At 37.5% G+C, this 25,390-nt stretch overlaps 1 protein-coding gene across 12 annotated transcripts in view; it reads left to right on the top strand.

Moving 5' to 3' along the window:
• The first annotated feature begins 679 nt into the window (after positions 1-679).
• The window catches only part of Cyp2c13 (cytochrome P450, family 2, subfamily c, polypeptide 13), an 80,476-nt gene continuing 55,765 nt past the window's right edge, over positions 680-25,390 (top strand). For 11 of the 12 annotated variants that reach the window (XR_015653155.1, XR_015653186.1, XR_015653163.1 and 8 more), the window contains exons 1-5: positions 680-932; positions 2,053-2,215; positions 2,375-2,524; positions 5,294-5,454; positions 6,574-6,750. Coding sequence is in view for 8 of the 12 variants with exons in the window: in XM_087609030.1 (XP_087465156.1) it covers positions 765-932; positions 2,053-2,215; positions 2,375-2,524; positions 5,294-5,454; positions 6,574-6,750 (819 nt within the window). In the remaining 4 variants the exon portion in view is untranslated. The remainder of the gene's footprint in view (positions 933-2,052; positions 2,216-2,374; positions 2,525-5,293; positions 5,455-6,573; positions 6,751-25,390) is intronic. The other variant, NM_138514.1, reaches the window with a different exon arrangement.

Genomic DNA, 25,390 nt, shown 5'->3' with positions numbered 1-25,390 from the left:
CGTGCTCTTACTAGGCTATTCATTGGTACCCATGAGTTTGGAGCCCAGGATCAGTCCATGTATAGTCTTTGGGTAGTGGCTTAGTCACTGGAAGCTCTGGTTGGTTGGCATTGCTGTTCATATGAGGTGTCCTTTCTCAGTTCAGTGGTTTAATGCTGGCATTCGCCTATGTATTTGCTGTATTCTGGCTGTGTCTCTCAGGACAGATCTACATCCGGTTCCTGTGGACCTGCACTTCTTTGTTTCATCCATCTTATCTAGTTTGGTGGCTGTATATGTATGGGCCACATGTGGGGCAGGCTCTGAATGGGTGTTCCTTCTGCCCCTGTTCTAAACTTTGCCTCCCTATTCCCTCCCGAGGGTATTCTTATTCCCCTTTTAAAGAAGGAGTGAAGCATTCGCAGTTTGGTCATCCTTCTTGAGTTTCATGTGTTCTGTGCATCTAGGATAATTCAAGAATTCGGGCTAATAGCCACTTATCAATTAGTGCATACTATGTGTGTTTTTCTGTGATTGGGTTACTTCACTCAGGATGATATTTCAAGATTTGAGTGATCATAGTATCAGCAATTAAGTCAATATATTTATAGACATCCTACAAAAATGAAAAAATCTTATCATCTGCACAAAGTTCATTTTGAAGTGAGTTAAACAGTGACTAGTTGGCTGTGCAAACATTGCAAATCACAAAATATTGATTCTGATGGTGCATTATAAAATTTCTTGAGTCCCTCATTACAGTGGTGTCCATAAGAAGGGTCTCCATGGATCCAGTTGTGGTCTTGTTGCTCAGTCTGTTCTTTCTGCTTTTCCTGTCTCTATGGAGACTGAGCTCTGGGAGAGGGAAACTCCCTCCTGGCCCAACTCCTCTCCCAATTATTGGAAATTTCTTTCAGGTTGATATGAAGGACATTCGGCAATCCTTAACCAATGTAAGTATGCCTTATGCTCTTCAGTTACATTAAAAAGGGAGATGTAAGTTTTGTTGCTTTCATGAAATGCTATTACTCGGAAAAATATCGTGAAAATGAGCGTAAAAAGCAAGTTGTAAAGTCCTATGGTTTTTGGATTTTTGCCTGTAGTTATGGTCAATAAATTAGTAATGCTCTAGGTTTCAGACTGAAGTACCTGAAATGTAGGTAATGATATACTATTTTTACAAATATAGGTAATTATATATTAATTTTTATAAACATTTTCTATTACTTTGTCTAAAGTTTAAGAGTAAGGAATATTTCATTCAATGAATCATAATTTTAGGCATGCATTGTTCTTGGATTTGACATTAATGTTGTACTCTGAAGAATTTACTGGTGTTTTATTTGAAGTAAATCCAATGTGCATGAGCTCATACATGAAATAAAAGCCATATAGTATGTGGTATTTTCCCAATCACCTTTTATTCCATTCATAGCCTGTGAGTTCAACCTAGAATGTTGATTAGTGAGAATGCACTTTTTCTATGATTGTTCTTGCTATGGTGTACTTTTTTATGATGCCCACTCTATGTACATTTCTAACAATTGATGAGAATGGAAGCCAAACATTTGTGGTAATTTAAGGTTTTAGGTTTCTACGTTTTTATCTCACAGCTTTCTACTATTAACAGGAAGTGTTTCCCAGCTGGTTCTGCAGCAATCATCTGATTATTGAAATCCATTTCGGTATGGATATATTATGAAAGTGATGCTCAATATTCAATAATGAATAAGCAGAGTGTCCGATTTGAGTCCAATTGTTTGCAATAGAACTCTGAAAATAAGTGTGGATATTTTACTTCGGTTTCATTGTGTAATATGATGAACAGATGAGGTTAATAACTTAGTGTGATAAATCTTTGGGTTTGTGTCAACAGCCTGGGAAATTTTTTGGCATACTGTATTCCATTAATATATGATAACAGTTATAATATAAAGACTTATATAAACTTTAAACTGAATTTTTTAGAATAAAAGTATTATATAACACAGTACTATCATCAAACTGAATAGACTGACTCTATGGAAAATACAATGACATTTTCACTAATATTTATGTTTGCTATATGTTCAGTTTTCTAAAACCTATGGACCTGTGTATACTCTGTATGTTGGCTCACAGCCTACTGTGGTATTGCATGGCTATGAGGCATTGAAAGAAGCTCTTGTTGATCATGGGGAAGAATTCTCTGGAAGAGGAAGGTTACCAATTTGTGAAAAGGTTGCTAAAGGACAGGGTAAGTGTATATGTGCTTATGTGGTAGATTCCAGAGTGAACTGAAAGGCAGAGAGTAGAGGTCATGCTTGCTTTTCTGGCATAGGTTGGGACTCTTTGACTGCCACCTGTCAGCTCCTTCTCTGTCTGGGATTTCCAGTGTATTTTTCAATTTCTTCAGGCATTGCTTTTAGCCATGGAAATGTATGGAAAGCCACAAGGCATTTCACAGTCAAAACCCTGAGGAATTTGGGCATGGGAAAAGGGACCATTGAAGACAAAGTGCAAGAGGAAGCAAAGTGGCTAGTGAAAGAACTGAAGAAAACCAATGGTAAGTGTATGTCAGAATCTGACTTTTACATCTTAGTCTATGCATTGTTGGGTGTGAATCATGTTGTTTCTATATTATTCTAAGACTTTTTTCTAATGAGATGTCATGAATATAGGTCTCATGATAACCTATGAACTATAAAATCCCGTAATCACAAATGTTATTTGTTTTTTGCATTCCATCATGAGCAGATGATTGTCAATGATAATGGCTACCATGTAAAAGTAAGGAGCCTAGACCATGTGTTATTGTCTGTCTGTCTGTCTGTCTGTCTGTCTGTCTGTCTGTCTGTCTCTCTCTCTCTCTTTCTTTCTTTCTTTCTTTCTTTCTTTTTCATTGTGCATTTAATAGTTTTATTTATTAGTTTTAATAAATACACTTCAAAATGTATGCACACATGGAAACTATTAAAATGATTGATTTAAAGAAACTAGAAACAGTTTCATCGACTCTAGTATTTCCCTTTGTGTGTTGAGTTGTGGAAGCCATATTCAGCTTTATAGATTTTTGTATTAGAAAAAAAATCGATGACTGTTACTGTGCTAGCACTCTGGCACTACTCACCTAGTGCTTTCAAAGAAAGAACTGTATTGTATTGTTTTTTATTTCTTGAATAGCTTTTAAGACTTTTTCTAAATATAGTAAGGCACAATCAGATTTTTCATGTGAATATCATGCACACTGCAAAAAGTAATCTCAATGTACTTAAGTTCATCCTCTTTTCTTAAATGAATGGATATATTAGTATATTGAAAGGTCTTAATATCCTAGTAGAGCATCAGTAATCTCAAGGACTTCCACATGTTTCAATATCCAACTTCCTTAACTCATATGTCCTTTGAGTATACAGAATTTAACATCACCCACAACATCACAATTTTGATCCTTTGATCACAGCAATTTTACTACTGAAAGTAATATAAAGAAACAATCATGCTCTCATAGATTGTTATAGGTTTTGTTTCTGTCATAAAACAACTAAGCTGATGTTGGGTCCAGCTGGTTTACAGGTTCCAGCTGACCTGAAAACCAATGCAGGACTTCAAAGAAGGAACTGAGAGCCATTAACTGCAACAGAAAACATGAAGAATAGCTGCTCAGTGGCCTATTCCACTTGTCTTTTGCACTTTTATTTTTCTACTTCCCAGAATCACATGCTTAAGACTGACATTGCCCATAGTGGATTTAGCTCATGTCCCCATCATCAGCAATGAAGGAAGAGAACAGAGAGACATGACCCCAGCTTAGATTCCTGGAACAATTACTTGACTGAGTTTCTTTCTTCTTTTGCTGATTATTTATTTTACTTACATGAAAAATAATCACATGACCAATATAATGCATACATTAAAATATATTTGTAATATAATATCTTGATATTTACTTGATGGAAAATATCCACACATTTAGGTTTTGCTTAAATACATTAAATGTGAAGTTTGGCCATGATGAATATTTACTTTCTTTTCAGTAAATGTTATTATTGCAATTGTACTAGATGCTGGGTTGAGATCATGAAAATGTTGTAATTGTAGATTATGCATTTGTTTTGCTTGCTCTTAGAGCATTTTCTCCTCCATTTTCTCCCATTATTTATAGTTACCCCCAAATTTGCTTTTATTATAATTTCACAATGAATATTACAATGAACAATGTACTTCATAGATAGTAAAATTCATTTTTTGAAATATGAATATGTGAAAAGGAAAGTGTTCATTTGTTCTATCATAGGGATGACTTCAAGTTACATGGACATTACAAATAAAGGCTCTCACACCATTTATTCATATAAGTGGACCATGTCATACTTATCACAAATTCTGTACATTCATTCAAAATCAAAAGAAAAAGAATAAGGAAACATGTGAAACTGTGACAATACAAAAATATAAAATATGAATGGAAAGGGAAAGGATTCTATATATCTTGAAGGAGATGTATGATGCAGACCTTTGAGAGGCACAAGTCTTCTTCAGGTGAACAGAAAAGGTCTCTAAGAAATCGGCCATCAAAAACTGTCAAAGAGATTTATGTCAAATTCGATTTTTTAATAAAAGGTTAGGTATAAGTAAAGGACCAAGTTTATGGGAGTGAGAAACTGATTGTGAAAATATTTAAGTGGTATATTCTAAGGCTGTCAGGGTACCAAAGGGAGAATCTATGAAATTTGACAAGGGAGATGAAGAGAGTTATATTGATGCCATTTTTGAAAAGACAGATGCAACTTAGCTTAACAGTGTAATGCTGAAAACCATTCTCCAATATCAGTCAGAAGTCTCACACACTTAATCCAAAAAAGCGTATAGTGTGAGTGAGTGGTCTATGAATAAGCACAGAGACTTCCAGGAAGTCCATACATATCATCGAACAACTGGTGTTTGCTTATTTATTATGTGTTTCTATTGGAACACCAGTTGGGGGTACATTTGGGCTACATTTACACAGTTACAAAAATAAAGATTTATTCTAGTCATTCTTCAGATTTTAGGTCCTGAATAACATATGCTGAAGTAATTGGCTAAATTTCATGATGTTAAATGATTTAAATTAAGGTCCTTGAATGTGGTAGTGAACAGTCTTATTTAACTAGTGAAAATGAAATCTAAGTCAGGTTTAATGTCAAGATGGTCATGATTCTTCACCAGGTAAGACCTAGCAGTTAAGCATATTCATAATTATTTGTTACAATTTCTAAAGTACATTAACCTGTTTACAAGGTCAAAATGTATGTATTTTTCAAAGAATTTTACACTTGTTTCCAATCTTCAGGCTCACCCTGTGATCCCCAATTCATCATGGGATGTGCTCCTGGCAATGTCATCTGCTGCATTATCTTGCAGAATCGTTTTGATTATGAAGATAAGGATTTTCTTAACTTGATAGAAAAAGTGAATGAGGCCGTTAAAATTATAAGCTCTCCTGGGATTCAGGTAAAGTAAAGGTCTTTTATTTCTGAAAACACATGAACCATCTTTCTTTCTCACAGGTCAAAATCAATAGGGACATAGTGTTCAGGTGACCACTACCACAATTCTGACTATGATATTATGCAAAGAGTATCTGGAAGAGTTTCTATGACCTTAGCTATACAAGCAGTAAAACTAAGTGGTAAATGCCAGGATGCCTCAAGCCTGCTAGCTGCCTATTCAGTGACTACTACTGAATTGTTTTTAAAATAATTCAATTCACTACTACAAGTGTGGGTAGTTATAGTAAGGACATTTTTCTACTGTTGAAATTCCTTTGCTACTTTCAAACAATTAAACACATTTTCTTTATATTACTAGGCAGGAACACCTCAGTATAGAAAAAATGGTCTCTCAAATAAGGAAGAGTGTTAATGGTAATGAAAGCTTTAAGGAAAACTGAGTTATTACAGTTGATTAATGGGTCAGCTGGGATTGTAGCTGACCAGGGGAAAGGCCAAAACAAAAAGATGATTATTTTAATGCTGTATAGACCATGTACATACACAACTCTCTGAGCTTTAACTGGCATTGACAGCACACTCCAAATAAAATGATTATGTAATCGTGCAGAAATTATAAAATTATATGATGTGCTATTTATTTCAGGGCATCTTAAAGGCCCACCTACTTCTAAGTAGATATTATATGTCAGAAGTTGGTAGATAGACATGAAACTCAGGCAGTAGATTTATTCTATAAATCAGCTTACCCCCAGATTTAAACTTCCACTACACCTTAAAAGAGCGAGAGTTAGTAATTTATGTCACATGGTTATTCAAACTTGTAGAACAGAGTTTATCTGAATCATTGAGTAACTAACATGAACATTCTTTACACTCAAAAGATATGTGCATGTGGAAAATTTTATTATGATCTTTGTTCATTTTGTAGAAATTTGCCCATCAAATTTCTAATCTCTCTATTAAAATAGAAAATTATTATATATGTAAACAACCTACCTATGATGAATTTAATTCATATCTTGATCTGTCAATGGAAAAATTATGTTTAATGTTATAAATATATCTTAATTACTTTATTACAGTGTATATATTTAGTAATTTCTTGCATTTTTTTTAGGTTTTCAATATATTTCCTATACTTCTTGATTATTGTCCGGGAAATCATAACATATATTTAAAAAATTATACATGGGTTAAGAGTTACCTTTTGGAGAAAATAAAAGAACATGAAGAATCGTTGGATGTTTCAAATCCTCGGGACTTCATTGATTATTTTCTAATTGAAAGAAATCAGGTAAAGTTCTAATATGAAATTATATACTTAGCAAATTTGTTGTGGATTTTAATGGTCATTGGATACTTACTGATTTACAAGCGATGTTTAAAGTCATATAAGTATCATTTAAAAAAACAATGTATTTTTATTACATGTATAATTATGGCTGGGAGAAATATTGTAAAATTAAGTTCAGCATATTGCCCTGTTCTTTCAATTAGAAGCGAGAAGAATAATTGAAAGAATCAATCATAATATAATGATAAGCAAATGGCTGATAAAGTAAAATAAATTCCAACCTAGTTATAAATCATAAATAGTTCTGTAATAACATGAACATTTTCACCATTATTAGCCAGTGTGTGGATCACTTGTATATCATATGTATTTAAAAGGATATGGGCCTATTTGTACCCTATAGAGGTTTTTAAATGGATCACTGTGTTGTACCATTGGAAAGAGTATGTGGATGAAAGTTTTGAGAACAATTTTTGATGAATTTGCTATAGTTGGGTTAATGATAGGTGTCTATTGGATGTGCTGTCAGGGTTAACTGTTGGCATTATGTAATTTAGGAAAAACTGTTTTCCCACAATTTCTTTGATACTATAATTTATAAAACAATTGATGACCTTCAGGTTTGTTTTTATGAAACAGCTCTTCTCCCTTTGTCTTTGTTTTTATCCTTTACTAGTGGTGGTGCAGTGTAAGAGTTCCCCATTAGTTCAACATTTCAACTCTATTTAAATATTCAAGACTGTGTGTCCCTAGATTTTGATATTATTTTTTAAGGCTGCTTGACCAATCTGCATCTTTTAAGCTTTCATATGAATTTTAAGATATCTTGTCAATTTCTGTAAGGAGGCTAGTAAGAAGCCATACAGAGATTTCTCATTTTTATGTATGTCAAATTTTATTCATTATTATTATTATTATTATTATTATTATTATTATTATTATTATTATTTCTTCACAGTCCTATAGTTATCCCTTTCCAGGTCTTCCCCTGACTGTTCCTCAACCTATATCTCCTCCCCTAAATCCAACATGATGTTCCCACCTCTTACCCACCACCTCACTAGAATCTCTCACTCCCTGGGTCCTCAAGTCTCTAGAAGGTTTGGGTATCTTCTCTCACTGAGACCAGACCAGGCAGTCCTCTTTGGTATATGTGTAAGGGGCCTTAGATCAGCTAATGTATGTTGCATGGTTAGTGGCTCAGTGTTTGAGAGATCTCCTGGATATAGGTTAGTTGAGGTTTCTGGTCTTCCTATGGGGTCATCCTCCTCTTTACCTTCTTCTAGCTTTTTCCTAATTCGATCATAAGATTCCCCAACTTCAGTTCATTGGTTGGGTGTAAGTATCTGCCTCTGTCTAGGTCAGATCATTGTTGGGTCTCTCAAGGGTCAGCCATGCTAGTAGGCTCCTGTCTGTAAGTACACCATAGCATCAGTAAAATGTCAGGTCTTGGAGCACCCCTTAAGCTCAGTCCAAATTTGGACCTATCACTGGAATTCCTTTACCTTATACTCTTCTCAATTTTTGACCCTGCAAATCTTTTAGAAGTGAAAAAGTTTAAGTCAGAATTTTTGACTGTGGGATGGCCACCACGTCCCTACACTTGATTTCCTTTCTATTTGAGGTATACTCTAAAAGTTCCCTTTTCCCACTGTAGGGAATTTCATCTAAGGTCTCTCCCTTTGAGTCCTGAGAGTCTCTCTCCTCCCAGGTCTCTGCTACATTCTAAGGATACCCTACCTCTTTCCTCCTGAGGATACCTGTTCATTCTTTCTGCTGGCCCTCAGGGCTCCAGTCTTGCTTTCTACCCCAATATTTGATCATGTTCCCCTTTTCTCCTTTCTGTGCCCTCTCCCACCCAGGTCCCTCCCTCCCTCTACACCTCCCCACCCCCAACTCCATGATTCCTTTCTTCTTCCTACGAAGTGGGATTGAGGAGTCCTCACTTGGACCCTTTGGCTTGTTAACCTTCTTGTGTTCTGAGGATTGTATCATGTGTATACTGTACTTTTTGGGGCTAATATACATTTATTAGTGAGTTTATACCATGCATGTGGTTTTGGGTCTTAGTTACCGCACTCAGGATGATTTTTTTGTTCCATCTATTTACCCAAAAAATTCATAATATCCTCATTATTAATACCTGGGTGGTATTCTTTTGTGTGCATGAAGCACATTTTTGTGCATCCATTCTTCTTTTGTGGGACATCTCAGTTGTTTCCAGCTTCTGGCTATCACAAATAAGGGTGCTATAAACCTAATAGATCATGTGCTTTTGCGGTATGGTGGGGCATCTTTTGGGCATGTTCCCAAGTGTGGTATAGCTGTGTCTTGAGGTTATCTATTTCCAACTTCTGAGGAAACTTCAGATTGATTTCCAGAGTGGTTGTACCAGTTTGCAACCCCACCAGCACATTCTCCACATTCTTGTTAACATGGACTGTTTCTTGAGTTTTTGATCTTAGCTATTCTGATTAGTGTAAGGTGGAATCTCAGGGTCATTTTAATTTGCATTTTCCTGGTGAGTAGGGATCTTTATCATTTCTTTTAGGTCTTCATAGCCATTCAAGATTCCTCTGTTGTGAATTGTGTTCAGTTCTATACCCCATGATTCGATTGGGTTGTTTGGGTTTTTTGGTGGGTAGAGTTCTTTATATATTTTGAATATTAGCTCTCTACTGGATGTGGGATTAGTGAAGATTTTTTTCACAATTTGTAAGTTGCTGATTGACTATATCCTTTACCTTTCAGAAGTTTTCCAGTTTCTTGAGGCCCCATTTATCAATTCTTGTTCTTAGAGCGTGAGCCACTGGAGTTCTGTTTATGAAAAATTCCCCTTCTCCCATACCAATGAGTTATAGATTATTTCTTACTTTCTCTTTTATTAAATTCAGTGTATCAAGTTTTTATGTTGAGGTCCTTGATTCACTTGGATGTATGCTTTGTGCAACATGACAAATATGAACCTATTTAATTTTTCTGTACACAGGCTGCCAGTTAGAGAAGCAAAATTTTTGAAGATGCTTTATTTTTTCCATTGTGTATTTTTTTTAACTCTTTGTGAAAGATCCAGCATCTGTAAGTGTGTGGTTTTATTCCTCGTCTTCAGTTTTATTCCATTGGTCAATCAGTTTGAGTTTGGACAAGTACCATGGAGATTTTGTCACTATCGCTCTGTAGTATAGCTTGAGATCCAAGATGTGATTTCCCCCAGGAGTTCTTTTATTTTAAAAGTTGTTTTCATTATTATCATTTTTTTTGTTTTTTAGATAATTTCAAGAATTGCTCTTTTCCATTTCTTTGAAGAATTGTGTTGAAATTTTGATGTGGATCCCATTGAATATGTAGATTGCTTTGGGTAGAATATCCATTTTTACTATGTTATTTCTACCAATCCGTGAACATGGGAAATCTCTCCATATTCTGATGTCTTCTTCAATTTCTTTTTTGAGGGACTTGAAGTTCTTATCTTACAGATCTTTCACTTGATTCATTATATTTATCCCAAGATATTTTATATTGTTTGTAACTACTGTGAAGTGTATTGTTTCCATAATTTCTTTCTCACCCCATTTATCATTTGTATAGAGGAAGGCCACTGATTTATTTCAGTTAATTTTATTTTTAACTTTTATTTTCATCTTTTATTGGGTATTTTCTTATTTACATTTCAAATGTTATCCCATTTTCAAGTATCCCTTCCAGAAACCTGCTCTCCCATTCACCCTCCCCCTGGTTCTAGGAGGACGCACACCCACCCACCCACCCACCCACCCACCCACCCACCTACACACACACTCCCACCCTCTTTGCTGCCCTAGTATTCCCTTACACTGGGGTTCAAGCCTTCATAGGACCTACAGCCTCTCCTCCCATTGATGACCAACAAGGTCATTCTCTGCTCCATATATGGCTGGAGACATGGGTCCAAGGATGGTGGTTCAGTCCCTGGGAGCACTTGGTTTTCTGGTTGGTTGATATTATTGTTCTTTCTATGGGGTTAGAAATCTCTTCAGCTCTTTTAGTCCCTTCTCTAATTCCTCCATTGGGAACTCCATGCTCAGTCCAATGGTTGGCTGTGAGCATCCGCCTCTGTGTTTGTCAGACTCTGGTAGATAGCTATTATCAGGCTCCTGTCAGGAAACACTTCTTGGCACCTGCAGTAGTGTCTGGGTTTGTTGTTTGTATATGAGATGGATCCCCCAGGTGGGGCTGTCTCTGGATGGCCTTTACTTCAGTCTCTGCTCCACATTTTGTCTCCTTCTTTCCTCTCATGAGCATTTTGTTCCACCTTCTAAAACAAACTGAAAAATCCACACTTTGTTCTTCCTTCATCTTGAGCTTCATGTGGTCTATGAATTGTACCTTGGGTGTTCTGAGTTTTGGGGCTAATATACACTCATCAGTGAGTGCATACCATTTGTGTTCTTTTGTGATTGGGTAACCTTACACAGGATATTTTCCAGTTCCATCCATTTGTCTAAGAATTTCATGAATTCATTTTTTAAACAGTTGAGTAGTATTTCATTGTATAAATGTATCACATTTTCTGTATCCATTTCTCTGTTGAAGGGCATCTGGATTCTTTACAGCTTCTGGTTATTATAAAATGGCTGCTATGAACATAGTGGAACATATTTCCTTGTGATATGATAGAGCATCTTTTGGGTATATGCCAAAGAGTGGTATAACTGGGTCCTCAGGTAGTACTATTTCCAATTTTCTTAGGAACTGCCAGACTGATTTCCAAAGTGGTTGTACCAGGTTGCAATCCCACCAACAATGGTGGAGTATTCCTCTTTCTCCACATCCTCACCATCATCTAATATCACCTGTGTTTTTGATCTTAGCCATTCTAGCTGGTGTGAGGTAGAATCTCAGGCTTGTTTTGATTTGCATTTCCCTGATAACTAAGGATATGGATTTTTTTTAGCTAATTAACTGCCATTCGATATTCCTCATGTGAGAACTCTTTGTTTAGCTCTGTCCCTCATTTTTAATAGGGATTTTTTATTGTCTTGAGTCTATCTTCTTTAGTTCTTTGTATATATTGGATATCAGGCCTCTATGGATGTAGGATTGTAAAGACATTTTTTCCAATCTAATGGCTGCCATTTTGTCCTAATGAGAATGTCCTTTACCTTACAGAAGCTTTACAAGTTTATGAGGTCCCATTTGTCAATTCATGATCTTAGAGCACAAGCCCTTGGTACTATGTTTAGGAAATTTTCCCCTGTACCTGTGTACTCAAGGCTCCTCCCCACTTTTTCTTCTATTAACTTTAGTATACCTGTTTTTATGTGAAGGTCCTTGATCCACTTAGACTTGGGATTTGTATAATGAGGTATGATGGATTGATTTGCATTCTTTTACATGCTGACTACCAGTTGAACCAGCACTATTTCTTGAAAATATCTTTTTCCCACTGGATACTTTTAGCTCCTTTTTCAAAGATCGAAGAACCATAGGTGTGTGAGTTCATTCTGCATCTTCAGTTCTATTCCATTGATCTTCCTGCCTGTCTCTGTACCAATACCACACAGTATTTTGTCATTATTGCCCTTTAAGACAGCTGGAAGTTAGGGATGCTGTGTCCACCAGGTCTTTCATTGTTGAGGATAGTTTTTATATCCTGCGTTATTTGCTATTCCAAATGAATTTGTGAATTTCTCTTTTTAAGTCTGTGAAGAATGGAGTTGGAATTTTGATAGGGATTGGATTGAATCCATAGATTGCTTTGGGCATGATTGCATTTTTACTATATTAATCCTGCCAATCCATGAGCATAGGAGGTCCTTCCATATTCTCAGATCTTCTTTGAATTTTTCTTCAGAGACTTAATGTTCTTGTCAAACAGACCTTTCACTTATTTGGTCAGAGTCACAGCCAGGCATTTTATGTTAATTGTGACTGTTGTGAAGGATTTCATTTCTTTAACTTCTTTCTCAGCCTGTCTATCCTTTGAGTAGAGTAAGGCTACTGACTTGTTTGAGTTAATTTTATACCCAGCCACTTTGCTCAAGTTGTTTATCAGGCTTAATAGTTCCCCGGTAGAACTTTTGGGGTCACTTAAGTATACTATCATATCATCTGCAAATAGTGATATTTTAACTTCTTCCTTTCCAATTTGTATCCCTTTGACTTCCATCTGTTGTCTAGATGCTTCGGCTAGGACTTTGTGCACTATATTGAACAGGTAGGGAGAGAGTAGGCAGCCTTATGTAGTCCCTTATTTTAGTGGGATTTCTTCAATTTTCTCTCCATTTAGTTTGATGTTGGCTACTGTTTTGTTCTATATTGCTTATAGTATGTTTAGGTATGAAATTCCTTCTATTTCCAAGACTTTGAATATGAAGGGGTGTTGAATTTTGCCCAATGCTTTCTCAGGATCTAATGAAATAATCATGTGGTTTTTTTCTTTGAGTTGTTTATATAGTGGATTACATTGATGGATTTCAGTACATTGAACCATCTCTGCATCCCTGAGATAAAGACTACTTAATCATGATGGATGATCATTTCAATGCATACTTGCATCTGATTTGGGAGAAATTTATTGAACATTTTGTTATCAATATTCATAAGGAAAATTGGTCTGAAGTTCTCTTTCTTTGTTGGGCCTTTGTGTGGTTTAGGAATAAGCATAATTTTAGCTTCATAGAATGAATTAGGTAGTGTTCCTTCTGTTTATATTTTGTGGAATAGTTTGGACAGTATTGGTATTAGATCTTCTATGAAGGTCTGATGGAATTCTGCACTAGACCCACCTTGTCCTGAGCATTTTTGGGTGGGGAACTTTTAATTTACTGATTTTATTTCTTTAGTGGTTATAGGATTGTTTAGATGGTTTATTTGATTCTAATTTAACTTATTACCTGCTATCTGTCTAAAAATATGTCAATTTCATCCAGATTTTCCAGTTTTGTTGAGTATAGTTTTTTGTAGTAGGATCTAATTTTTTTTTAGTTTCCTCGGCTTTTTTTGTTATGTCTCCCTTTCTATTTCTAATTTTGTTAATTTGGATAGCGTCTCTGTGCCCCCTGTTTAGTCTGACTACAGGTTTATCTATTATGCTGATTTTCAGTGAACCAGTTCCTGGTTTTGTTGATTCTTTGTATAGCTCTTATTGTTTCTACTTGATTGATTTCTGCCCTGAGTTTGAATATTTCCTTTTCTACTCCTCTTAGTTGTATTTGCTTCATTTTATGCTAGAGCTTTCAGGCGTGCTCTAAAAGCTACTAGCTTATGCAGTCTCCAGTTTTATTTTGGAGGCACTCAGAATTATGTGTTTTCCTCTTAGCACTGCTTTCGTTGTGTCCCATAAGTTTGGCTATGTTGTGCGTTCATTTTTATTAAATTCTAAAAAGTCTTTAATTTCATTACTTCTTCCATGACCAAGTTATTTTGATTAGAATGGTTTTCATCTTCCATGTGCATGTGGCCTTCCTGTTGTTTTTGTTGTTATCAAAGACCAGTCTTAGTCTGTCCTAGTCTAATAAGATGCATGGGATTATCAGCATTCTTGTATCTGTTGAAACCTGTTTTTTGACCAATGATATGGTCAGTTTTGGAGAAGATACCATGACATGCTGAGAAGATGGTATATTCTTTTGTGTTAGGATCAAATGTTTTATAGATATCAGTTAAATCCATTTGCTTCATAACCTCTGTTAGTTTCCCTGTGTTTCTATTTAGTTTCTGTTTCCATGATCTGCCCGTTGATGCAAGTGGGGTGTTAAAGTCTAGCATTATCATTTTGTGAGGTGCAATGTGTGCTTTGAGTTTAGTAAAGTTTTTTTCCCCTTTTTTTCTTTATTAACTTGAGTATTTCTTATTTACATTTTGAATGTTATTCCCTTTCCCGGTTTCCATGCCAACATCCCCCTAACCCCTCCCCCTTCCTTTCTATACGGGTGTTCCCCTCCCCATTCTCCCCACATTGCCTCCCTCCCCCCAACAATCACGTTCACTGGGGGTTCAGTCTAAGCAGGACTATGGGCTTCCCCTTCCACTGGTGCTCTTACTAGGCTGTTCATTGCTACCTATAAGGTTGGAGCCCAGGGTCAGTCCATGTATACTCTTTGGGTAGTGGCTTAGTCCCTGGAAGCTCTGGTTGGTTGGCATTGTTATTCATCTGGGGTCTCGAGCCTCTTCAAGCTCTTCCAGTCCTTTCTCTGATTCCTTCAACGGGGGTCCCATTCTCAGGTCAGTGGTTTGCTGCTGGCATTCACCTATGTATTTGCTGTATTCTGGCTGTGTCTCTCAGGTGATATCTACATCTGGTTCCTGTCAGCCTGCACTCCTTTGCTTCATCCATCTTGTCTAATTGGGTGGCTGTATATGTCTGGGCCACATGTGAGACAGTCTCTGAATGGGTGTTGCTTCTGCCTCTGTTTTAATCTTTGCCTCCCTATTCCCTGCTAAGGGTATTCTTGTTCTCCTTTTAAAGAAGGAGTGAAGCATTCACATTTTGATCATCCGTCTTGAGTTTCATGTGTTCTGTGCATTTAGGGTAATTCAAGCATTTTGGCTAATAGCCACTTATCAATGAGTGCATACCATGTGTGTTTTTCTGTGATTGGGTTACCTCACTCAGGATGATATTTTCCAGTTCCCTCCATTTGCCTATGTATTTCATAAGTCATTGTTTTTGATAGCTGAGTAATATACCATTGTGTAGATGTACCACATTTTCTGTATCCATTCCTCTGTTGAAGGGCATCTGGGTTCTTTCCAGCTTCTGGCTATTATAAATAAGGCTGCGATGAACATAGGGCAGCACGTGTCTTCTTTATATGTTGGGGCATCTTTTGGGTATATGCCCAAGAGAGGTATAGCTGTGTCCTCAGGTAGTTCAATGTCCAGTTTTCTGAGGAACCTCCAGACTGATTTCCAGAATGGTTGTACCAGTCTACAATCCCACCAACAATGGAGGAGTGTTCCTCTTTTTCCACATCCTCACCAGCATTTGCTGTCACCTGAGTTTTTGATCTTAGCCATTCTCACTGGTGTGAGGTGAAATCTCAGGGTTGTTTTGATTTGCATTTCCCTTATGATTAAAGATGTTGAACATTTCTTTAGGTGTTTCTCAGCCATTCGGCATTCCTCAGCTGTGAATTATTTGTTTAGGTCTGAACTCCATTTTTTTTTTTTTATGAGTTGCAGAATTTATTACTCCGGCATGCATCTGCTGTTACAAATTATATGACCCAGAGCAGGGCAGGTCTCTCTCTGGGCCTCATTTTCCACAACTATTAAAGAGATTGAGCCCCGTGATCACCATGGCCTTTCTTTGAATATTTTTCTGACCTCAGGGCTGTATTTAGAATTCTTGAAGCACGAAATTAGCCACTTCGAAAGACTTGCTACTTTGACCTAGAAATGTTCTTCAGTCTGTCCTTTGTTTTCCCATTAGAGACGGCATTTAAATAAAAATGAAAGGAACTACTGTTGTTTTTCCCGGCTGTGCAGTTTGTGTGTAATGAGGAGAGTGGTTATCAAGCAAACAGAGCAGCTCCCCTGCAAATGAGGGAAATCGACGCTCTTCCTCCCTCTAGTGGTAATGGAGTGAACTGTTTTTTTTCTTTTTGTTTCCATCTTTATTAACTTGAGTATTTCTTATTTACATTTCAATTGTTATTCCCCTTCCCGGTTTCTGGGCCAACATCCCCCTTCCCCTCCCCTCCTCGATGGGTGTTCCCCTCCCCATCCTCCCCCCATTACCGCCCTCCCCCCAACAATCACATTCACTGGGGGTTCAGTCTTGGCAGGACCAAGGGCTTCCCCTTCCACTGGTGCTCTTACTAGGCTATTCATTGCTACCTATGAGGTCAGAGTCCAGGGTCAGTCCATGTATAGTCTTTGGGTAGTGGCTTAGTCCTGGAAGCTCTGGTTGTTTGGCATTGGAAGCTCTGGTTGGTTGGCATTGTTGTTCATATGGGGCCTCGAGGTTTCGTGTTCGCAGGTTGCTAGTATTTATCAAGATGCAACTTTTGAGAGCAGAATACAACGTTCAGTACATACTTGGTTTTTAGGAAAATGTTAAGAGAGTGGGGATTTTTTTCCCCAGATGGCATCTTTATAAATTTTTTGTTTTTTACAAGATGGGCCGCAGTCTCAGTTAACTCTTCGATAGACACCGTCCATTTCACAGATATGTCTCATGGCAGTTGTGTTACACGAGTCATGTATACCTGACAGTCCAGGTGCACGTTTGTTCTTGTCTGGCTTCTGCAGCAATACTTACTCAGACAAAGAATTAAAAATCATTCTTTTTAAAAGTAAGACAGTATTTTTCTCTTTAAAGTAAAATTCAAATCTTTCTTTGTATTGTAAGAAGTTCCCAAATTACAGAGTTACCAATGAATTAAAAAAATAGTAATTTTACTTTTCTAGAGTAAAACCTAAATATCTTTAAAATGTTGATATGACATAGACAGCTTGTACCTCTCCCCAGGTACTTGAACTTTTCTTTTTTTCTTTTTTGTTTTGTAGATGGAATTTTATTATAAATGGAAGAGACCCTAAGGAATCTGCTAAAGTTTAGTGCAGAACAGTGAGTTATATAAGATCAATGAATATAAGATCTGTCAGCAGAAATAAAGCATTTCTGTAGCCTACCAGTAAACAACACAGAATTAGGGTAAAATTCCTGTCGTACACCATGTTTAAAAAAAGTACTTGAACTTTTCTGAATGAAGCGATAAGAAGAAAAAAATAGGTCTTTTCTCTTAGACTATTGAAGACCAAGTCAGATCAACAAACGCTCATTAAAACACTGGCTCCAAGGTACTGTACTAGACTGCATTATGGCAGAGGAAAATTAAGAGAATAAGTATAGTGCTTGTCTTAGGGTGGCTATAGGCAAAAATAATAATGTTCATTGAGCATTATACTGTTAGAAGAACAGAGGAAAATCCTTGAGCAAAATGTAATTTATAATTAGTAGCTAATTGAGGTCTTCATAAAACTTGTTATTAGATTTAATTCTTATGAATAGACAATTAAGAATTCTAGTTGTAGATGGGAAAACCTACTCACCTCCTTGTCTCATTGGGATGAAGAAGACAGATTTATATTTGTCAGAAGTATCTAACAAATGAAACCAATAAATTCAGAGAGGAGAGTGGTGGTTCCCAATGGTGGCAGCAGGGAGAAGCAAGATATTGAATGCATATGATTTTAATAGGGTTATTTGTCTCCCTGTGGTCTAACTTCTTGAGTTCTTTGTATATTTTGGATATAAGGCCTCTATCTGTTGTAGGATTGGTAAAGATCTTTTCCCAATCTGTTGGTTGTCGTTTTGCTTAACCATAGTTTCCTTTGCCTTACAGAAGCTTTGCAGTTTTATGAGATCCCATTTGTTGATTCTTGACCTTAGAGCATAAGCCATTGGTGTTTTGTTCAGGAAATTTTTTCCAGTGCCCATGTGTTCGAGATGCTTCCCCACTTTTTCTTCTATTAGATTGAGTGTATCTAGTTTGATGCGGAGGTCCTTTATCCACTTGGACTTAAGCTTTTTACTGAGTGATAAGGTTGGATTGATATGCATTCTTCTACATGTTGACCTCCAGTTGAACCAGCACCATTTGCTGAAAATGCTATCTTCTTTCCATTGGATGGTTTTGGCTCCTTTGTCAAAAATCAAGTGCCCATAGGTGTGTGGGTCCATTTCTGGGTCTTCAATTCTGTTCCACTTGTCTATCTGTCTGTCTCTGTACCAATACCATGCAGTTTTTATCACTATTGCTCTGTAATACTGCTTGAGTTCAGGGATAGAGATTCCCCCAGAAGTCCTTTTACTGTTGAGGATGGTTTTAGCTATCCTGGGTTTTTTGTTATTCCAGATAAATTTGCAAATTGTTCTGTCTAACTCTTTGAAGATGTGGATTGGTATTTTGATAGGGATTGCATTGAATCTGTAGATCGCTTTTGGTAAAATGGCCATTTTTACTATATAAATCCTGCCAATCCATGAGCATGGGAGATCTTTCCATCTTCTGAGGTCTTCTTCAATTTCTTTCTTCAGATGCTTGAAGTTCTTATCATACAGATATTTTACTTGCTTGGTTAAATCACACCGAGGTACTTTATATTATTTGGGTCTATTATGAAGGTTGTTGTTTCCCGAATTTCTTTCTCGGCTTGCTTCTCTTTTGTGTAGAGGAAGGCTACTGATTTATTTGAGTTTATTTTATACCGAGCCACTTTGCTGACGTTGTTTATCTGCTTTAGTAGTTCTCTGGTGTAACTTTTGGGATCACTTAAATATACTATCATATCTGCAAATAGTGGTATTTTGACTTCTTCTTTTCCAATCTTCATCCCCCATTTCCTGTCTGATTGCTCTGGCTAGAACTTCGAGAACTATATTGAATAAGTAGGAATATAGTGGGCAGCCTTGTCTAGTCCCTGATTTAGTGGGATTGCTTAAAATTTCTCTCCATTTAGTTTAATGTTAGCAACTGATTTGCTGTATATGACTTTTACTTCGTTTAGGTATGGGCCTTGTTTTGTTCTTTCAGTTTGTTAATATAATGGATCATGTTGATGGTTTTCCGTATATTAAACCATCCCTGCATGCCTGGGATGACGCCTACTTGATCATGGTTTATGATTGTTTTGATATGCCTTTGGATTCGGTTTCCAGAATATTATTGAGTATTTTTGCATTGACATTCATAAGGGAAATTGGTCTGAAGTTCTCTTTTATTTGTTGGGTCTTTGTGTGGTTTAGGTATAAGAGTAATTGTGGCTTCATAGAATGAATCCGGTAGTGCTCTATCTGTTTCAATTTTGTGGAATAGTTTGGATAGTATTGGTGTTAGGTCTTCTATGAAGCTCTGTTAGAATTCTGCACCAAACCTGTCTGGACCTGGGCACTTTTTGGTTGGGAGATGTTTAATGACTGCTTCTATTTCTTTATGAGTTATGGGGTTGTTTAACTGGTTTATCTGTTCCTGATTTAACTTTGGTACCTGGAATCTGTCTAGGAAATTGTCCATTTCCTGCAGATTTTCATGTTTTGTTGATTATAGGCTTTTGTAGTAGAATCTGATGATTTTTTCAATTTCCTCTGAATCTTTAGTTATGTCTCCTTTTTCATTTCTGATTTGGTTAATTTGTATAGACTCTCTGTGTCCTTTCATTAGTTTGGCTAAGGGTTTATCTATCTTGTTGATTTTCTCAAAGACCCAACTTTTGGTTCTGTTGATTCTTAGTATGTTCCCTTTTGTTTCTACTTGGTTGATTTCAGCTCTGAGTTTGATTATTTCCTGCCTTCTACTCCTCCTGGGTATATTGGCTTCTTTTGTTCTAGAGCTTTTAGGTGTGCTGTCAAGCTGCTGACATATGCTCTTTCCTGTTTCTTTCTGCGGGCACTCAGAGCTATGAGTTTTCCTCTTAGCAGAGCTTTCATTGTGTCCCATAAGTTTGGGTATGTTGTACCTTCATTTTCATTAAATTCTAAGAAGTTTTTAATTTCTTTCTTTATTTTTTCTTTGACTAGGTTATTGTCGTGTAGAGCATTGTTCAACTTCCATATATATGTGGGCATTCTTCCCTTATTTTTATTGAAGACCAGCTTTAGCCCGTGGTGGTCTGATAGGACACATGGAATTATTTTTATCTTTATGTATCTGTTGAGGCCTGTTTTTTTGACCAATTATATGGTCAATTTTGGAGAAAGTACCATGAGGTGATGAGAAGAATGTATATCCTTTTGGTTTAGAATAGAATGTTCTATAAATATCTGTTTAGTCCATTTGGTTCATGACTTCTCTTAGTCTGTCTACGTCTCTGTTTAATTTCTTTTTCCGTGACCTGTCCGTTGATGAGAGTGGGGTGTTGAAGTCTCCTAATATTATTGTGTGAGGTACAATGTGTGTTTTGAGCTTTAGCAAGGTTTCTTTTATGTATGCCGATGCCCTTGTATTTGGAACATAGATATTTAAGATTGAGAGTTCATCTTGGTGGATTTTTCCTTTGATGAATATGAAGTGTCCTTCCTTATCTTTTTTGATGACTTTTAGTTGAAAATTGATTTTTTTTGATATTCGAATGGCTACTCCAGCTTGCTTCTTCAGGCCATTTGCTTGGAAAATTGTTTTCCCGCCTTTCAATCTGAGGTAGTGTCTGTCTTTGTCTCTGAGGTGTGTTTCCTGTAGGCAGCAGAATGCAGGGTCCTCATTGCATATCCAGTTTTTTTATCTGTGTCTTTTTATTGGGGAATTGAGATAATTGATATTGAGAGATATTAAGGAATAATGATTATTGCTTCCTGTTATATTCATAATTGGATGTGAGGTTATGTTTGTGTGCTTTTCTTCTCTATGTTTTGTTGCCAAGACGATTAGTTTCTTGGTTTTTCTTGGGTGTAGCTTGCCTCCTTATGTGGGGCTTTACCATTTATTATCCTTTGTAACGCTGGATTTGGAGAAAGATATTGTATAAATTTGGTTTTGTCATGGAATATATTTGTTTCTCCATCTATGTTAATTGAGAGTTTTGCAGGATACAGTAACCTGGGCTGGCATTTGTGTTCTCTTAGGGTCTGTTTGAAATCTGTCCAGGATCTTCTTGCTTTCATAGTCTCTGGCAAAATGTCTGGTGTGATTCTGATTGATCTGCCTTTATATGTTACTTGACCTTTTTCCCTTACTGCTTTTAATATTCTTTCTTTATTTTGTGCATTTGGTGTTTTGACTATTATGTAATGGGAGGAGTTTCTTTTCTATTCCAATCTATTTTGAGTTCTGTGGACTTCTTGTATGCTTATGGGCATCTCTTTCTTTAGGTTAGGGAAGTTTTCTTCTATGATTTTGTTGAAGATATTTACTGGTCCTTTGAGCTGGGAGTCTTCACTCTCTTCTATACCTATTATCCTTAAGTTTCATCTTCTCATTGAGTCCTGGATTTCCTGTATGTTTTGGACCAGTAGCTTTTTCCGTTTTGCAATATCTTTGACAGCTGTGTCGATGACTTCTATGGTATCTTCTGCTCCTGAGATTCTCTTTTTTATCTCTTGTATTCTGTTGGTGATGCTTGTATCTACGGCTCCTTGTCTCCTCCTTTGGTTTTCTATATCCAGGGTTGTTTCCCTGTGTTCTTTCTTCATTGTTTCTATTTCCATTTTTAATTCCTTCAACTGTTTGATTGTGTTTTCCTGGAATTCTTTCAGGGATTTTTGTGATTCCTCTCTGTCTGCTTGTATTTGTTTATTTATGTTTTCCTGCATTTCTCTAAGGGAGTTCTTCATTTCTATCTTGAAGTCCTCTAGCATCATGATCAAATATGATTTTAAATCCAGATCTTGCTTTTTTGGTGTGTTTGGACATTCAGTGTTTGCTTTGCTTGGAAAATTGGGCTCCGATGATGTTATGTAGTCTTGGTTTCTGTTGCTTTCGTTCCTGCGCTTGTCTCTCACCATCAGATTATCTCTGGTGTTACTTTGTTCTGCTATTTCTTATAGTGGTAGACTGTCCTATAAGCCTGTGTGTCAGGAGTGGTGTAGACCTGTTTTCCTGTTTTCTTTCATCCAGTTATGGGAACAGAGTGTTCTGCTTTAGGGCGTGTAGTTTTTCTTGTCTACAGGTCTTCAGCTGTTACTGTGAGTCTGTGTCCTGAGCTCACCAGGCAGGTCTCTTGGAGCAGAAAATTTGGTCTTACCTGTGGTCCTGAGGCTCAAGTTTGCTCGTGGGGTGTTGCTTATGAGCTCTCCGGGAGGGCAGCAACCTGGAGGACCTGCGCTGCCCTTTCTGGGAGCCCCCATGCACCAGTGTCCCAGATGGCTTTTGGTGTTTTCCTCTGGAGTCAGAAATGTGGGCAGAGTGTAGTATCTTCTGGCTTCCCAGGCCGTCTGCCTCTCTGAAGATTTAGCTGTCCCTCTTATGGGATTTGGGTGCTGTTTGACCAGGTTCCTTCATATCCGGTCAGTGTCTGGACCACAGCATTGAGTGCCCCTATCTTCCTGTTCCCAGAGGCCCTATACAGTTTCCTTTTGGGCCAGGGATGTGGGCAAGGGTAGGCAGTACTGGCGGTCTCTTCCGCCCTGCAGTCTCAGGAGTGCCCCCCTGTCAGGGCGGTGAGCTCTCTCTCCCACGGGGTTTGGGAGCAGTGAGCTGCAGGCGGGGATCAGTAAGGTTGGAATCCAGCTAAAAACCGGAAGTGTCCGGTCCAGAGGAATTTTGCTTCTGTGTGTCCTGAGACCACCAGTCAGGTCGCTTGGAGCAGAAAAGTTGGTCTTACCTGTGGTCCTGCGGCTCAAGTTTGATCGTGGGTGTTGCTTTTGAGCTCTTTGAGAGGGCAGCAACCAGGAGTGCTGCCTTTTCCGGGAGCCTCCGTGCACCAGGGTCCTAGATGGCATTTGGTGTTTTCCTCTGGAGTCAGAAATGTGGGCAGAGTGTAGTGTCTTCTGACTTCCCTGGCGTATCTGCCTCTCTGAAGGTTTAGCTCTCCCTCCCATGGGATTTGGGTGCAGAGAACTGTTGATCCGTTCCCTTCAAGTTCCAGTGGCATCTGGGGCGCATGGGACTTGCAGCTCCAGTGCCCCTATCTACTGGTTCCCATAGGTCGTACGTAAAGTTTCTTTTATGAATGTGGGTACCCTTGCATTTGGAGCATAGTTGTTCAGAATTGAGAATTCATCTTGGTAGATTTTTCTTTTGAAGAACATGGTGTGTCCTTCCTTATCTTCTTGATATCTTTTGTTTGAAAGTTTACTTTATTTGATATTAGAATGTCTGTCCCTCTTGTTATCCTTGTTGTTTGAGAACTCCTCAAAGTCCTGCTCTCTCTGTGATCTTATGATTCTGGGGTACTGAGATCCTGGGTGTGTCAGAGCTCTTGGGAGTCCAGATGCCTCTAGGATTCTGAAATCCTTGTGTGATCAAGCTCCTGAGATCCTGTTTTGTCATACTTTGTTGTCCTCAAGTTTTCTCAGGGTGTTGCAAGAGTGGGTGGGAAGCCAGAGCCAGAGATTTTCTACAGACATAGGTGCAAGCTGGAAGGAACACATGACTCTGGCTGGTGGGAGTCCCAATTTGCTGGGTGTTGGAAAGATGTGGCCTCAACTGTGATCTTGAGTCTGGTGGAGTTCCAGTGCTCCTGTTTACGTCTTCCTTGGTGAACTTGTGATCCTGGGCATTTCAGAGCACCTGGAATTTGGGCTCCCTCTGGGCCTTATAAGAGTGGATGCAGAGCCAGTGTCCCAGGTCTGCTCTGGGTGCAGGTTGAAACTTGAAGAAAGGCATGCCTCTGCGATCACTTTTATGTTAGAGCACCTGGGAGTTGGTCTTTCTCTGGGTTTTGTGGGACTAGGTTTCGAGTCAGTGCCCAAGGTCTGCTCAGGCACTAGTTTAGGCTGGAAGGGTTCAGCTAATTTTATATACAGTCACTTTGCTAAAAGGTGTCTATAAGCTTTAGAAGTTCTATACTGGTATTTTGGGCTCACTTAAGTATAGTATAATATCATCTGCAATTATTGATATTTTTATTCTTTTCAATTTTTATCCCTTTGACTTATTTTTACTGTCTAGTTTTTACTGTTCTGGCTAGAATATCGAGTACTATGTTGAATAGATAGGGGGAGAGTGGGCAGAATTGTCTAATCTCTGATTTTATAGAGATTGCTTCAAGATTCTCTCCCTTTAGTTTATGTTGGGTGTTGATTTGCTGTATATTACTTTTTATTAACTTTAGGTATGGGCCTTGAATTCTTGATCTTTCCAAGACTTTTGTGGACTCGTTTGAAGAATGTTGTTATTAGGTCTTCGTTGAAGCTCTGATAGAATTCTGTACTAAAACTGTCTGGTCCTGGGCTCTTTTTCTTTAGGAGATTTAATGACTGCTGCTATTTCTTTCAGAATTATAGGACTGTTTAGATGGTTTAACCTAATCATGATTAAACTTTGGTTCCTAGTACCTTTGTAGAAAATTACCCATTTCATCAAGATTTTCCAGTTTTGTTGAGTATAGGCTTTTGCAGTAGGATTTAATGAATTTTAAAATTTCTTTAGTTTCTGTTGTTATGGCTCCCTTTTCATTTCTGATTTTGTTAATTTGGATACTGTCTTTGTGACCCCTGGTTATTCTGGCTAAGGATCTTGTTGATATTATTAAATATTCAGTTTCTAGTTTTGTTGATTCTTTGTATAGTTATCTTTGCTTCTACTTGGTTGATTTTATCCTGAGTTTGATTATTTTTATTCACTGCTATTCACACTATTTACTAATTTTTATTTTTGAGCTTTCAGATGTGCTGTAGTAGGATCTGATTTTTTTTCAATTTCCTCAGTTTCTGTTATTAGGTCTCATTTTTAATCTGATTTTATTAATTTGGATACTGTTTCTGGGCCCTTTAGTTAGTTTGCCTTGGGGTTTATTTGTCTTGTTGATTTTCTGAAATAATCAGCTTTTGGTTTTGTTATTTCTTTATCATTCTCTTTGTTTCTATTTGGTTGATTTAGGCCCGAGTTTGACAATTTGTTGCTGTCTAATCCTCTTGGGTGTGCTTGCTTCTTTTTGTTCCAGAGCTCTCAGGAGTGCTGTTAAGTTGCTTGTGTAAAATCTCCAGTTTCTTTACCAGGGGAGCTAGTGTTATGAGTTTTTCTCTTGGCACTGCTTTCATTGTGTCCCATAATTT

This window comes from Rattus norvegicus, chromosome 1 (genome assembly GCF_021556685.1).
Source record: "Rattus norvegicus strain SHRSP/BbbUtx chromosome 1, alternate assembly SHRSP_T2T, whole genome shotgun sequence".
Taxonomy (NCBI): domain Eukaryota; kingdom Metazoa; phylum Chordata; class Mammalia; order Rodentia; family Muridae; genus Rattus; species Rattus norvegicus.
The sequence above is the reverse complement of the archived record's forward strand: the minus strand, read 5'-3'. Positions and strand labels throughout refer to the sequence as shown.